The 17,516-nt window shown below is 35.9% G+C and overlaps 1 protein-coding gene across 7 annotated transcripts in view; it reads left to right on the forward strand.

Moving 5' to 3' along the window:
• LOC121736812 (IQ motif and SEC7 domain-containing protein 1) overlaps positions 1 to 17,516 on the forward strand; it is a 232,103-nt gene that overhangs the window by 195,139 nt on the left and 19,448 nt on the right. For 6 of the 7 annotated variants that reach the window (XM_042128215.1, XM_042128216.1, XM_042128221.1 and 3 more), the window contains 6 exons: positions 8,234 to 8,412; positions 9,132 to 9,273; positions 9,578 to 9,667; positions 10,553 to 10,767; positions 11,755 to 11,872; positions 13,199 to 13,325. In XM_042128215.1, the coding sequence (XP_041984149.1) occupies positions 8,234 to 8,412; positions 9,132 to 9,273; positions 9,578 to 9,667; positions 10,553 to 10,767; positions 11,755 to 11,872; positions 13,199 to 13,325 (871 nt within the window). The remainder of the gene's footprint in view (positions 1 to 8,233; positions 8,413 to 9,131; positions 9,274 to 9,577; positions 9,668 to 10,552; positions 10,768 to 11,754; positions 11,873 to 13,198; positions 13,326 to 17,516) is intronic. The other variant, XM_042128222.1, reaches the window with a different exon arrangement.

Genomic DNA, 17,516 nt, shown 5'->3' on the forward strand with positions numbered 1-17,516 from the left:
TCTTGAAAATTCGTTGTTCAAGCGCACGGAAAACGCTGTTTTGTTTTCCACCCACGGGAAAATCGTGAATTGATATAAAGCCTTAATATTTTGTGGAGCGGACCCGAACTGGGCTTTTCTTTTTTTTTAAAATCTAGGTCGCTCCTGCAGCGAGCGCATTCAGGCTGAATGAATCTAGTTGGTGCATACCGTCCCCAACAATGGGACAGCGTTATGTGAGAAGGGAGTGTCCTAATTGTGGGCTTTTTGTTTTTTTTTTTTTAATTCTAGGAATATAAATACAGAACCGGAATAAAATAAAAAATGTTTTTTTTTTTCAGAATAGAGTGAATTTTTGTGTGCATAATGCATATCCAAAGTTGTTGCCTAGCCTTTAACCTCTGGAACCCCACCGACACCTTAACGAGCCACCCGTGAAAATACCTCTGTGTAGTGTGTACCACCGGCTCGATATTGAGCCACCTGACGCATTCGACCTCACGCTGTTTTGTAACTTATTCCAGTGTATTTAAGATTTAATTTCGTTTGTTCTGTGCATTATTTTCAAGATTATAAAGTTGGCTACAAAAGGAACGCACAAAATTAGTTCCCTATTGGCGCAATTTTGTAAAACTTGAAAAAAAAAAATCGATAAATTTAAATGGCGCCATAGAACTCGGTATTTGAGGCTCAATATAGTGTTGATATCCCGGTAATCGAGAGGTTAAGCAGCCTACTACGTCTTCTTATTCTTCTTTTCTTTCTTTCTTTTCTTCTTTTATTATGGCGGCCTCAGTGAGTTGCCAATGTCAAAGTGGCTCTATGTATACTTTGCTCTATATTACTACGTCTCTTTATACTAAGTTCACTTTATATAGGACATACTCACATCATGATTCTTGACACAAACCTAATACAGTTGTATTATCTTATCTGGCTTCTCTTACAACGAATCTAAGTTTGGCGCGAACCTAATCTAGTTAATGCATGCTCTATGTTGTAACAACCTCAAAAGAACTGCAAGCCTACTCCCTGGCACGATTCCAAAAATAATGGCCTCCTATCAATTATTGGTAAGCAGAGTTGAGAACCTATTGTATCGGTTTAAACGGGAGATTGGCCCATAAAATTGGTATAATAAGGGTTATATTCGTATATCTAAGGATTTAAATTGTATTGTTGGGATTGGAATTAGAAAATGGATTCTGAAATGTGATGGTATGGTAGCAATTAAATATCGAAAATGGTAACTGGGACTGGAAAGATATTTGAAGATGTTGAGATGCAACTTGGCTGTTAGGTAGTGCCAAATCTTGGTATGGTTTGTTAAACTAATATGTATTCTGTGCTATGGTATAGCTAATGTGGGGCTTCTCTTTACTTCACATATTATTTTTGGAATAGATTCGGTGGATAAAGATGATGTTGAGGCTTCTAAGGGTTGCCTGATCATACGCATTGAGTACAATATGATACACGAACTCAGAAATATTAACAAATTAATTACATTGAAATTAACTTCCAAAACTTTTCGTAAATCTATAAGTACATACTTATAATATTTAAAATAAATTCTCCTGCTCGAAATTTAAAAGTTCGTGTGTATGAACAGAATACTAAAATCTATACATATAATAAAACTTACATGTAATAAAACTGTAGAAATGACAATTCTGTACATTAAAGATATCCAAAAAAATTTTTTTTTTATTAAATAAGGGGGCAAACGAGCAAACGGGTCACCTGATGGCAAGCAACTACCGTCGCCCATGGACACTCGCAACATCAGAAGAGCTGCAGGTGCGTTGCCGGCCTTTTAAGAGGGTATACGCTCTTTTCTTGAAGGTTTGCAGGTCGTATCGGTCCGGAAATACTGCTGGTGACAGTTCGTTCTAGAGTTTTACAGTGCGCGGCAGAAAGTTACGCGAAAAACGCACAGTAGAAGACTGCCGCTCATCAAGGTGATGAGGATGGTATGTTTTTCGCGTGGGACGATGGCGAAAAGTTGCAGGTGGTATGATTCCGAACAATTCCTCAGAGCACTCCCCGTGATACAACCGATAGAGGATGCAGAGTGAAGCTACATCTCGGCGTAATTCCAAGGGGTCCAAGCTGTTTGAAACACTATGGCAGTCAACAATTCGAGCAGCCCTTCGTTGGATACGATCCAGAGGGAGCAGTTGGTATTTTGGCGCCCCTGCCCAGAGATGAGAACAATATTCCATATGAGGCCGAACCTGCGCCTTGTAGATACTTTTTATGCCGGAAAAATGTACGGTTCCGCCGCGATAAACGAATTTTGGCGCAACGGAGTTGCGGGCGTCATCTAGTTCTATATATACTTCAGATAGGCATGTAAAAAGTCGGTCCTGGGCACAGACATAGATCAAGATAGATACCGCATGTCCCTCCATTTGTATGAAAACAAGCTTGCCACTTTTCACCTACCTACTATGACGTACCGATGATAAGAAACGTGTCCATTATCTAGGCCAACGTTTTTATTCGAATTTCTACAGCTCAATACGGCACAATTAGGCATTTAGGTATTTTAAAATTCCGTTTGACGTCCGATTCCGTTAGCAGACTAAAGAGCAGACTTTCGAAAACGAGCATTGCTCGTCGTTTGGGAACGCGATATGGCACGCGAAGTACATACCCATGCGGTATCTATCTTGATCTATGTCTGTGGTCCTGACTCCTGGGCCTGATCTCTCGCAGTCGTATCAGTCATCTGCCCACTGGGTTATGACTTATGAGATTAAAGAAAGAGAGAGTGCTCTTCTTGTTTCGCACAAACTTATGAAATTACTCAGAGTTTTTTTGGTATTTTCATGCTCATAAAGTCATATTGTTACATTTTATACCCAGATCTGAGATAAGACAACAATAACAGAAGAAAGTTCAGTTGTCATTTCGCGCTTGCATAAGAATTATTTAATTGAGCGATTAACATGTTTTAAAACAATGAGTTTACTGTTAAGTAACATCATTATTAGCATAAGTGTAAGGTTAGTTTCAAATTACACTTTTATATCTATTCATCAACTTATTCTACACTAGCTTTTGCCCGCGGCTTCGCTCGCGTGGAATTCGAAAATCGTGTACAATACGGGGCACAGCCCCCCCCCCCCCCCCCCCCCCAAGTAATGCCGGGGGCAAAGATCCCCGCATATTAATCCAATGACACTCGAAAACTGTATCTTTAGTTTAGGTTAGAATATAAATTCACTTTTAATTAATAACTTACTTTGTTGCTAAAAAATATATAAGTGCTAAATAATAATAAAAGATAAGTAAAACTCAACACTAACGACGCAACACCATTTTGCTTAGCAACATTACCAGGGGGGGGGGGGGAGAGTTGTAAGTAAGGGCAGGGGCAAAGCAAGATATACTATGTCCTTTCTCAAAATCGGTTCAGCGGTTTCGGCATGAAGAGGTAACAGATAGACAGACAGACGGACACACTTTCGCATTTATAATATTAGTATGGATATGTTTCTTGTCAGACAATCAGTTAATAAGTCTGCATTGTCCTAATCAAACTTTAAACAAAATTCATCCAAGGCCTTTCTTAAGTCCTTAGTCCAACGAATGTACTACGTAGGCGCTTTATAAGTTCTTAAATCCTTACGGTCATGACTTAATATTAAAAATGTGAAAATAATGTGCCTGTCATAGTAACTCTTACCGATTTAGATGTTTCATGTTTGGTATAGAAATACTTTAAGAATTATATGATTAAGGATATATTTTGTTACAGAAGAAAGTACGAATTCCTCGCGAATCGCGATAATCGAATTTTGATTTGCGATGAAATTTAAAATACTAGAGATCGCACAATGGTCGAAATTCGACTATAAATTTAATTATCTTCTTCTGTAGGCTACCCGTTTAAAGTATTGACAGATTTATAAAAAAAAAAAATTGACAACAGACTTCAACCACAAACAAAGGAGTATAATTCGTGTGTATGGGCTTGTCAGCCAAAACATGGTAGTGTGCGCGTTGTAGTGTGTGTAATTTTTTTATTTATTAAAATAATGTATGATACAAGCATAATTTAAAAAAAATATTAGCTCGATGCACTCCTTCACCATATAAACTACAACTGGGCGAAATTTCATGCTCCTACGTTTCCGCCTTTTTCGTAAAAAGGGTTTCAAAGTTTTTCGCTCGCGTAATGAATTAATACTGTCAACTGTGCACTGTCAGTAGTTCACGTCCCAAGACGTTTCACAAATCGTACCACAAGTTCATAGCGTAATCTAGTAAACCACCCCTATGGGAGTTTGGGAACGTTTCCTGTTACTGCCGCATGGGGGAATCGGGGGAAGATTTGTTACCGTTGTGACAATCCATGTAACAATGACGTAGTACCGAATAGAAATTATATTGTGAATTCTGGTATAATCTAATATATAAAATTCTTGTGTCACACTGTTTGTGCGCGAACGGCTCAACCGATTTTAATGAAATTTTGTATGTACATTCATTATTGAGAATAGGTTTATATCTACTTTTTATATTGATATAGAAATAATTTATTTGTCAAAACAACGTTTGCCGGGTCAGCTAGTTATTTTTTTTATAAAATAAAAGTAACGGAACGAAATCTATGGTAAAAGGTGGTTGTGTTGTTGAAACTCAAAGTGTCTTCATATCCATCAAAATCGGCGGCCTAAGCCTGAGGAGTCGAGGAGGTATCATATTAGGCAACAGACTGACAGAGCTGTTGCATTAACCGTCTGACTGCCGCGTCAGGCACATAAAATGACGCCTGAGTCCTGACGCGCTGGCTGGAAATCAGTCGGCACCCTATTTGATAGTCTATCCCAGTGTTTTTCAACCTGTGGGTCGCAAGAGTGGGTCTCATCATAAAAAAAGGTTCAAAAACACTGGTCTTTTCTGATAAAAGGAAGGGCAGGGGTAGACAGAGTCTACATAATAAATGACAGTTCCTACGATTAGATTGTCCAAAAGAAGAACAGCAGGAAATGTTCTTCAATCCCCCTTAGGGCATAAGAAGTTATGAAGCGAGCACAATAATTACTGAAGTCACACTTGACCGCGCCGTGGTCACTGTCAAGGAACGCTCCGCGAATCATCCACTGTGAAAATTTACGACTGCAAACAATATTCAATCGTATGAACATTGTGTAAAGTTGTAAATCACTTGGCAAATTTTGTTGAAGAATGACTAGGTTTGCTCGAGTGAATTCAACTGAAATGCGATAGTTTTAAAGTCGATTTTTCTATTTCAAGATGCGGCCGACTTCTTTCAAGGCACGTGCGATATGAATAAATGAATTCGTAAAATTAAAAGCATGTGATTTACAGTTTGGTGCCCAATATGAATGTACGTTTTTTGAATGGGTAATTTTGAGTAATAAAGGAGAATGTCGGTTTTAAAGAATCTATATATTAATACGTGAGCCAAAAACTTTGTATCCCTTTTGACGAAAAATGGGGAAATGTAGGTTAATGAAATTTTGTACAGTTATAGTTTATATGGTGAAGGAGTGCATCGAGCTAATATTATTTTGAAATTATGCTTTTATCATACAATTTTTTAACAAATAAAACATTACACACACTACAACACACACACTAGGAAAAATGACAGATTTTTGAGTGACAAGCCTATACATACGAATTATACTCTTTTATTTATGGTTGAAGTCTGTTAACAACAAGGTGACAAATTGAAAATGGATTATAGTTTTTTTTTATCGAATCTGAGATACTATTAGACAATGCTTACACAGCAAGCTTGAGATCAAGTCAATATTTTTTTACAAAATATAGGTAGTAGTTAGAATGTCGTTGAAACTAAGGTCGAATTTCGACCATTGGGCGATCTCTAGTAATAATTTAATTGAACCTCAACCAATATAAAATGTAGAGTCTCTAAATAGTTATACTCTCTCTAGATAAATATTATGTGAGAACCTAAAAACCGATAAAAAGCTAATGAACGATGCTTATTTTCTCAAGGATAGCCATAAGCCTAGGTGGATCGTTTTTTTTCCCCTCCAAAATTAATATAATTTCTTGGAGAAAAACCAATTTAGTATACAACATGATTTCGTTTGAATCAAATCTTTTGAACTAAAATTTTCATTTTTATTGCTAGTGTGCAAAATTTGTACCTAGCTATACAATATAAACGTTACTAAATACTATTCAGGAAGATATTATGTGTTTGAAACTGGTTTAAATAACACTCGAAGGTATTCATTATTTCAATGTCATTACTGTGATAATAAACTAGTTTTATGAGCAATGATCGTGAACAATGTTCGCAAAGTGAATTGAAACGTTAGCGAAGTAAATTGATTGAGTAAAATTATTGCAGAGAGTCTAAGCGTTATATTCCAAGAGAAATTATGTTATTTTCTTTATTTTTAATTTTTATTATATTATGTTTATATATTATGTTTATCACCTTTATTTTGGCATGTCCTTTGGGCACTTGTATGTACTGGAAATGCATATTTTGTACTTACCTACTGTTCTGCATGTGCTTTTTCCATTATTTGCTAAATTATATTACCAGTATTATATAATATTATCTGGCCACAGGCGTTTTTGATTGTTGTACGTCTTAACGTAAGCCAATCAAAAGCGCCTTTTAATTGGTCAAATGTCTTGAAATTAACCAATCCACAACACTGTTGAATAGATAAACTCCTGTCAATAAACTTTAAGGTGCCGCTTATTAATATTGAAAATGGTATCATGGCAGGTTTCTAAAGGTGCTTCTTCACAATGGTCCACGCTTGCCCACTAAAGGCCATAGCCGTTGTGTTGTAGACACTAGGCACACGATACAGGATATTGACATGACCATCGTCCGCCATCATACACCTAGTACCCCGTCTTCACAATGCGATGGCTTGTAGTGGGCCAGCGTGGACCTTTGTGAAGAGGCGACTGTAGAAACCTGCCATGATATCAATTACCAACTTTAATATTAGCGGCATCAACAAAAACAAAATGTACAATATTGTTTGCGTGTTCAACGCAAGAGCTCTTGAACTTGAACGGTTAATTTGTGTATAAGTACGTGTGAGGTAAACGGAGATTATCTCTGTTGTCTGTGATGACGCCATCTTTGTTTTTGTAAAATGTTAATTTTCCTCTTGGAATCGCTGTTATTATTGCTTCGTCTGTAAATTGTAATGATAAAACTAAAAGGGTTCTCCAAAAATTTTTACTTTCCTCAATAAAACCAAATCTTTATAGACTATATTATTATACAACGAATCGTAATAATTGCGTGCATAAAAGAGAGGAAGTTATGTAAGAAGCATGTAGGGTGCTAACGGCAATTGACCTAATCTACATACGGCTAGCTAATGCCTCGAGTCGGAAACGTTGGCGATTAACAACTTGTTTGTAAATAAATGTACAGGAAAAGGAAAGCTCATCAGAGATTAGATTCAAAGTCCACTTTGGGGATCTTGCTTTAATTATTGTAAACGAGTCTTCTGCTACATCGAAACACAGCGAAGGTTCAGCTTCTTACGTTAATTTTGTTAAGTACAAACAATGATAGCCTATTATTTAAGATGACTAATGATTTTTACTATTGCGATATATGTTTTTATAAGAGATTTCTTTTTAATTAAACTGCAGTATTTCTTCAATTAACTCACTTTTATTATATTTTAAACATTTTACAAAACTTATACATTATGCACCGATAGCCATTTTTTACAGGAAGGAAGTGGTATTGCAGAAACCACAGATAATAAAACAAGTTGATCTACAGACTATAAAGAAATATTTATGTTGCTATCTCAACACTTACTTTAATTAGCTTTTAAAGACTTAGTTAAAGGGTCGAAGTAACCACCTCCCCTCCACCACAATTTATCCTCTTAGTGATGAGAATCACACTGTGTGATGTGAATATATTTACCATTATACTTAACAATATACAAACAATATGTGAGTACAATGAGGGTTGTTGAAATTATGATAATAATATGTCTATTATCTACATTAAAAAAGACATAATATTACCTATAGAATAACTTCAGGTTCTATCGTGTCGAACTGCTGTCATATGTCGCGATATTAAACCTTATAATTTATTATCGTGACATATCACATCAGTTTGACACGATAGACTCTGAAGTTACATCGCGGCACCTGATGGCAAATAGAATTTCAACAACCCTCGTTTCACCATGTCCCATACAATATTCAGCCCTCTCTAATTCAATGTGTCTCTTGTCAACAGCTTCTCCCAGAAGGTGGACGAGGAGGAGAACAGCGGCGGCGTGACACTCCACCCGCCCGACGGGTTCTACTCCCACCAGCACAGCATCCACAGCGGCCATCATGCTGTCCACGCGGAGCCCGACCGGGGCTACATGGAGGGGAACCGCTACGTCACCGCCGTGCATCGCCCGATGCCAGGTGAGACGATGATGGTCGTAATGATGATCACCATAATACTACTAAAGTTGTTAATAGGGACTAGACTGAAGACTTAAGAGCAAATTGTTATCAAAGGTTGAATTATAAGTCCAATCAATGAAGGTGGTTCTAAATCTTATGTCGATAACATTCAAGAAATTCATCAAAAAAGCAAGTAAAGAATTACTTAGCCTTAATCCTATCTAAAAATATTCATCTAGAATCTAGATATTATTTCCTCTAAACTCATGATAACTGTTGATTCATACGAGTTTTCTGTCCTCGCTGATGCGTTAGATAAGTCCTTTGACAGGTATGGACTGCGGTAACCGCTGCGGTCCGCTGTGTACAAATATTTTTCCTTACTGACGCTTAGTATTTTTTTTTTAATGAAATAAGGGGGCAAACGAGCAAACGGGTCACCTGATGGAAAGCAACTTCCGTCGCCCATGGACACTCGCAGCATCAGAAGAGCTGCAGGTGCGTTGCCGGCCTTTTAAAAGAGAATAGGGTAATAGGGGAGGGTAGGGATGGGAAGGGAATAGGGAAGAGAATAGGGTAGGGGATTGGGCCTCCGGTAAACTCACTCACTCGGCGAAACACATCGCTAGCGCTGTTTCACGCTGGTTTTCTGTGAGAACGTGGTATTTCTCCGGTCGAGCCGGCCCATTCGTGCCGAATCATGGCTCTCCCACGTATAAATATTTTTACATTTCCAGCCCTAAACCATTCGAACTCGTCATGCTCGTCCGCCTCCAACGCGTCGACCGGCGCCGGGATGTGCGCGGCTCCGGAGCCCGCACCGCCTCTGTACATCGCAGCACCGCCGGAGGGCTTCGGCCACGCAGTCCACAACAACAGGTTGGTGTTATAAGCAATAGGTAGTTTAGCGAGGGGTGCATTAGAAGGCTCGTGTAAATCAGAAAGAACCATTGATTGGTGATTTGCCATTGATTTACATGATGCTATTCATCATATTGTTGACGCTGCTTGATTAAGTCAATGCCCAAAGTCTACATGTGTGTGGAATTACAGTCTTAGTCCTATAACAATTCTACTGTATCCATGACATTCTTACTGGATCTGTGGATTCACATGGGATGTCTTAAATGAAACTTGATTCTGTATTGTCAAATTTATTTAGATATTCTGATTCGTTTCTTAGGCGTGGCACAGACGTTGGACTCATTGGCACAACTGGAATTACACAAAAAGATCCAACTTTGCCCCAAAAACGGGGCAAGTTGACTCGAGGGTATGTCGCGAGTACCTCAGGAATGCCTTGTCTTGTTGATACCATTCTACCTTAACACTTAACTCCTAAACTGTCTCTATCTATAAGCTTCTATTGACCAAAAAAAAAGTAATTAAAGACTGCTATAGAAAATATGTACCTCCGTAGATTGAAAGATTTGGAGGAGTCAGAAATGACTTCTCATAAACTTTCAATCTACTATTGTTATTGCAGCAATTTTAATTGTAGTGATCTAAAGTCGTGTATGCTTTAGATTTTTACTATATTATACCTTCAGTTTATGATCTATTTATGATCACTACAATTTTAAAGTCATCTGACTTCCTAATATCTCGCTTTCAGTTTGGTAAGATATAATACGATTGAACTAATAAAAGCATGTAAGCAATATACCTAAATCTTAAACAATAAAACTGAGATTTGAAATTGGAATTTAACCTAACAGTGCAAAAACAACATCCTTATCTCTAACTTGCGCATGACCCAAATATTGAGAACTTGTTCTTGCCAAGTTTGTTTTGACAATAACCTCGACCGATTAGACTAAAAATGTAGGATCGAAACTACAATCATCAGCCTCTAGAGTCTAGTAGTTTGACCTTTCCGATCATATCATCAACGATCACTAGGATTTCAAAATTTTAAGTCATCGCTGATTTACCTTTAGAGATATCACATTTAGCACTTCCTTGAAACCTGCTTGCACGACATATACTCGACGTATTATCAAGCGTGTTTGACCTCTTATGTGATACAACTGATAAGAGTAAATAAAATTCATCTACTGTATTCGAAGTAGTTTTAATTGAAATTGAAGATAATACGTCCGGTATACTTGCAAATTTTATTCCAAACCCTTGCTAAGAATTCGCTCAAAATTTTCAGTCGCTACGAAATGTCCCAAGATCTTCTTGACAAGCAAGTGGAGATACTGGAAAGGCGGTACGGAGGTCTAAGAGCGAGACGAGCAGCGGTCACCATACAGAGGGCGTTCAGACGAAGACAGCTGCTTAAGAAATTCAGTGCCATCACAGCTATGGCGAAAGCCGCAGATTCTACTGGTAGAAGATTGCAGGACGGAGAGCATTTGCTGGTCAATGGTGAGTCTGAATTAAAAGTAAGAAAATATTATATTAATATGAAATTACCTTGTATTCAGATTCAGCTGTTTTAATCCAAATTGTCAGATTCGGATCGGGCTTGTCATACACGTCAAAGGTCTGATTTTTGGAGTACCAACCAAGTACCAACCAATAGAACGCATTTAACGTTTGTTTTTTTTTTATCAGATTACATTTTTGTAGTCTTATAATATGACTATAGAGACAATTATCGAAGACGTGTTTATGTTGGATAAAAATAGCAGAATATTATGGTTACTATTTTGGCGACTACGTAGGTAGTGGACCTCATTAGATTACATCTTGGTAATCTTAGAGCTTTAACTGCGCAATGCAGTATTTGCCTAGTGTGACCTACATTCTAGTTTCTTATGGACATTGGACACTGGACGTATTTATTTAGTAAACATCTTACCAGCTACTAAAGAACTCCGCTATCTTATCATATCTTTTTCTCGGAATATAACAATGGATATCCTTCACAAAGAGGCTTTGAAAAGAGTTTTTAAGGAAAATAAATAAAGACAAAGGTCAGCTGGAAAACGTGTTTAAACAGCTGGGTATGAATTTACAAAACAAACATAATTAACAACGAAATGAAAACGCTAAAAGCGAAGTTTCAACTAACATTTCTAATTGGAAATGTTGAATGGAGCTTGAATCTAATTATAATTTTTGTTAAAAAATAATTGTTAACGGTTGGGTATTATTCAAATAAGATGTGGCTGTCGATGATTGGGATTTCAGCCTACCAAATAATCCAAGTTTCGAAGACTTAATATTTTCTGTTTTGACTAGGTAGCCATTCGAAGAGTGAAGGTTCACTCTTCGAATAAATATTTATTTTTCAAAGTAAAAAGTTCACTTTGGGCATTTTACCCAAGGCGGATAGGGCCTGGGACTGTTACCTCATTACCAATTATTATTATTTCCAATTCCTAATTTAATGTGGCTTTATGTTTCCAGGTAACGACATCTACGCAAACGCACACATACAGAAGAGTCCGGCGAACGAGAAGGTACTCGCGCTAACGCGGCCCATGCGCTCCATGTCGCTTCGGGAGAGACACGACATCGATCTGAAGTGAGTCAAGAGATCAATAATTATTTTGTATTGTGCACACTCGTCGGCAGTTTGAATAACAGTAATAACTCGGATTGGCGCAAGTAGGCCAAATTTTAGTCCATACCTACGTCTTCTTAATATAAAATATTGGATCTGTTCGTTGGAAGACAAATCTTAGTTGCGCAAAATATTTTTCTGAATATAGTTATCATTAACCTTGATTGAATGAATTAAAGTAAATTAACAATCAGCATTGAGTAATATTATCGTAGTATCCATGTAAAGGTAAAAAGAAGGGGGTCCTAAAAACGTACCCTGTGGTACACCAGTTATTGCGACTGTAAAATGAGTGCTCATATAATATTCTCATTTTTCCAACTCAAAGTTTACATTTCTAGTATGCACTTAACCGTGCATGTAAAAGTTTGCATCATTATTAATTCCGTCTGTACTGAGGACGCTTATAACATAGCAAGTACATGACTTTCACCAGCCCTTTGATACTACTGACTATAAATCAGTATGTCGTCGTAACAACTACAATGTTTGCATTTAATATTTCTTGACCTCGTGTATGCAAAGGGAACTGTAGGAACCATATATTCTGTCATAATATTATTAGCTATAGTCTTTTCAGTTTACTATTTACTTTGTAAGTATGTCAATTGTCAAATCTCGCAAAAGCTACTTAAGGGGCGACTAACCCAAAATTTTAGATTTATAATTCATTTTTATATTTGAAAATAAGCCCCGAATTGTTTCATTTTCTAAAATTAGATACTATATTATATTTCTAAGAATTCTATTTGAGCAAAAAAACGATATCTTAAAATTTTCTCGATAGAAAAAAATCACAAAGATGCATCTAATTTTCACGAATTTTTCATTTATTGCCATAACCGTGCATTGAACTAAGTTAATATTTTAACACATTGTATAAAATTCTATCATTGAGAAACCGACCTAGCGGATTTTAAAAATGTACATATATTTATCGAGTTATTGAGAAAAAACTAATTTGGCGATGAATCCGCGTCGTCCTTTTTCACCTGGCATATGAAAGACGGGCGTGAGTATGAATAGAGAAGGACGATGTTTGATTTTTAGGGTTATTTTTTACCCTCTTAAACTAACCGAAACCTATTGAGAAAAACATAAGAAGAATAATATTTTCTGTTGATAATTAGAACTTAGTACTTGAAAGTGGTTTTACCTTCCAAATTTCTAAATTAATTAGCTAAAATTATTAGGTATTGTAGGTGCAGTAAAAAATACTTGCGTAATCATTATATGCAATTAAAGTAATGTGGACATTGTTTTAAGCCTTTAATAACTATTTTTCAGTAACCACATATCGTGTGAACAAAACGAGGTGGAAGCCATGGTGGCCAGGGTGCAGCAGTCGGCGCACCAGATCCACATGATAGCGTCGGAGATACCGCCGCATCATAGAGGAGACACTGATAGTGGGGTAAGTGCTTCTATACCCATAGTAATAAGGGACACTGACAGTGGGGTAAGTGCTTCTATCCCCATAGTCACGATGTGACGTCGTCATTGAATTTCTGCGCGAGTTTCTAAGACGCGACGTCATACGACGTCGTGTCGTAGTTTTTTACGACGCGCGTCGTAGATTTCCACGACACGATGTCGCATCGTGAAACGACGTCGTATCGTGTTTTTGTGTCCCGGCCCTAAGAGCGCTTTCGCACTACGTCCGATCCGAATCCGATCCGATCTCGAGGTTCGGGGATGACGGAGAAAAGTGGGGTATCCGAAGTCGGATTTAGTGCGTAAGAAACAGTTCTACGTCCGCTCAGGAACTTATTTTCACGGATTCGGTGTCCCTTATATTATAGAGTTTACTGTGAAAGTAGCAGCGCTGAAGGAGCATTTTTTTGTGATTTGTATAGGCAAGCGCCAGATTTTTCCATTAACGAATGACTCTAAAGAGGGTATAGAGTGCGTGAGTGGGAACCTAAGCGATTTCTGCTGGAACTTATTCAGGGTGGTTAGGGACAAAATATACTAAAACTCCTGACGTCTAGAAGGTGAGCCGGTGGGAGGGGAGGGCGACAAAGGTCTAAATTTTTGGTTTTTCGTCAATATTTAATTTTGTTTTGGTTTTTCGTCAATATTTCGTCAATATTCGGATTTGACAGGTGTCAAAAACCGCAATAACATCGACTCTATGTTAATTTTCATTATAAATTAAAATACTTAAATAACTTGCATAAAAAGTGGACTAAAACAAACCATATAACCCCAAAATTGTGTATAAGTGTTGGCAAGTAATTACCTGTGACGAGGACAAAACAGTGAGTAATTATCCAAAACTTACTTGGTACTAGTGTTTTGATACCAGTTTTGCTATAAAAACTACAGAATTTCTCGGAAAATAGCAATACAAACCTACTGCATTCACATCCTCCAGCATCAAAACAAGAAAGTTAATTACAAGGAGCAGATACGCTTCATATTATGTAAAATACCAACAATTATAACATAATTACATCCGTTGTCAACATTTTGAAAATTTTAAAAACTAGATTAACGGATAAACTGCTACCTTCTGGATAAATATTCTTACAAATCCAAAAAAGTTATCTTAAGTACCGTAAAATATCTTGCAACTGATGACAACTGACAATTGACAGGCGACAGCTGACACATGAAATACATTGACAAGTTACCATAGATAATCACACCGACGGATACGAGGCCTATGACAAAAAAAAAAAATTAACCATATATATATTTTTTTAATTACCGATTGAGAAAGATCACCAGGAATAACTAGTTTTATAGAAAATGGACGATGAATATGTAACTCTTAGAAGACCTCCTAGACGACGAAAATCAGACACAGATTTGTCAGAAATAGAATATCAGGACAACACCTTTACTTCATTTTTGGAACAATCGATTAGTAGCGTTCCTGATGTAACAGCTTGTAACCATTATTCAGAAATTATTATGCTCAAAGAAAAAATTAATACCCTTCAAACTGAAAATCAGACCGCCCATGAAGAAATAATGAATCTGAATTTAGAATGCTCCAGCCTAAAACATACTATAGAGGAAAAAAATAAACAAATAGACTTCTTAAGAAACATAACAACTTCTACTGTAAAAAGCACACCAAAAAAATGTTTTCAAAAATGCTTGACACCAATAAGTACTAGAATCACAAATATTGGAATGAAGCTACCGTTACATTCGTCAGCATACAACCACTGTAGAATTTTGGATGAAACACCTAGATGTCGCCCCCGTCCACTGTTTGATGAACTTCAAAAAACAAGAATATCACCATTAGCAGGTTTAGCAACAATAAAAAATCCAATACTAGATGATAATAAAACAGATAACGCGGAAATCGCAGTAGCTCCGCTAGATGGCGGATCGTGTACTCAGAAGAAAAAAATACTTATAGTTGGGGACCAACAAGTAAAAGGTCTAGCCACACAAATGCAATACGACCAAAAAAAAAGAAACAATAATATTATGTACGAAATACTTGGAATAGTTCTTTCTTTTGCAAATTGTAACAACATACTTCAGATTTGTAATAATTTAGTAGCAACATTGAACAAGGATGACATTGTTGTTTTAGCATTAGGTAGTAATGATAAAAATCCTTTTTGTTTTTTGACAAACCTAAGCAACATTTTGTACGTATTTCGAAGGCAACAAGTATTCATATTAAAAACACAATATAACTATTCTTTAAACGTGAAATTACTCAATACCCAAATAGAATTAATTGCAAAAAATTATAGGAATTGTCTATTTTTAAAAAATATTAATAATCACAAGTATATAAATAGAAAAATGTTGATAAAAAGAATTAGTTTCATCTTAAGCATCGAATTAGAATTATTAGAATTATTACTTTTAAACACCAAAAAGAATATTATGTGTAATAAAATAGAGCCCTATATAAATAATAATGAAATAATCGCTCAAAATGATTTTCAACCGAAACAATTTCAACGTAATTCCGATCAAAATTCATCACAGAGCATAGGCGTAAATCACAAAAAAGGTACAATTCCCTACTACTTTTCAAAAACTAAAGTATCTGTACCAAATAAAGATAAAACGTTTTTTCTTGAATAAAAAAGACATAAGTCGTAGTTTGACCATATTCCACCAAAACATTGCTGGTGCCATTAGTAAATCTGAAGAAATCGTATTTGCATTGTCGGAGTTCACGCACAAAAATATAGATATAGATGTGATTTGCTTATCCGAAACCTTTATAAAAAAAGGAATGGAGTCATTACTTAAAATACCGGGTTATAAAATGACTTCTTCATATTCGCGATCCAAAAAAAGGGGTGGAACATGCATATTAACAAAAAATAACATTGAGTGTAAAAATCTAAATAACATTAAAGAATTGTCTAGTAATTTTAATTTTGAAGTTTCGGGTATAGAAATTTTGTCGCCAAAAATCTTAATTTTATGCATATACCGAACACCGTCTAGTAACCCTATTGTTTTTATAGAAAAATTGGAATTGCTGTTATCAAAAATAGCTGTAAGGTTCAAAAAAATTATTTTATGCGGAGACTGGAACCTTGATACATTAAATCCTAATAAACATTGTCGAGACCTTATCAACATGCTAAAAAATTACAATATAAAATTACATATTACAACACCGACGAGAAAAATGGCATGCCTCGATCAGTTTGCCAGTAATATAAAATTTTGTACCGCAGAAATTCACCATCTTGCTCTATCAGACCACGAAACAGGCCAGTTACTTACAGTAAGGGTAAAGAAGAAACATGAACTAGTCTCCTGGACGAAGTCTGTTAGAGATTTTAGCAATGACAATATAACAAAATTTTGTAACTGTTTATCATCATACAAATTCTCGGATGTTTATAAAATGAGCAGCTTAAATCAAGCTTTTAAGGAATTCCATGACACATTAAAGTTATTCTTTGAATTATGTTTCCCAGTAATAATATGCAAGCAAAACAATAGACAGACGAATAAATTATGGCTTACTAAGGGATTAAGAAAATCATGCATCGTAAAAAGGAAATTGTATCTTAAATATAAATCAACAAGTGAAGACAAATCTAACAATTATAAAAAATATTTAACTTATTATAAAACTCTTAAAAAATGTATTTATAAATCAAGACAGTTACAAAATAAAAAATATATAAATAAGAATAAAAATAAATGTAAAGCAATTTGGGACATTATAAACAATAACATTAATGACATAAAATCTAATCATGACATAAATACAATTTCTTATAATGACAAAGTTCTTACGGCTACTAATGACATTGCCAAAGCATTTAATAAATACTATACAGAATTGACGAACAAAGAATTTAAATTTAAAATAAATGACATTGCTAAAACTTTAAGTACACAATTAATAAATACAATTTTTCTTAGGCCGACCGATCAACATGAGGTACTTCAAACAATAAATAGTCTTAACAACAGTAATTCAGTAGGAATTGATAACTTAAATACAAAAATGATTAAAGCTTGTGCAAAACATATATGTGGTCCCTTAAGCTATATCATAAATCTATCTTTTGAAGAAGGTGAATTCCCCGAAATATTAAAAACGTCTATAGTCAAACCTCTATTTAAAAAAGGAGATAAAACTGACATAAATAAT

This window comes from Aricia agestis, chromosome 19, assembly GCF_905147365.1.
Source record: "Aricia agestis chromosome 19, ilAriAges1.1, whole genome shotgun sequence".
NCBI classification, from domain to species: domain Eukaryota; kingdom Metazoa; phylum Arthropoda; class Insecta; order Lepidoptera; family Lycaenidae; genus Aricia; species Aricia agestis.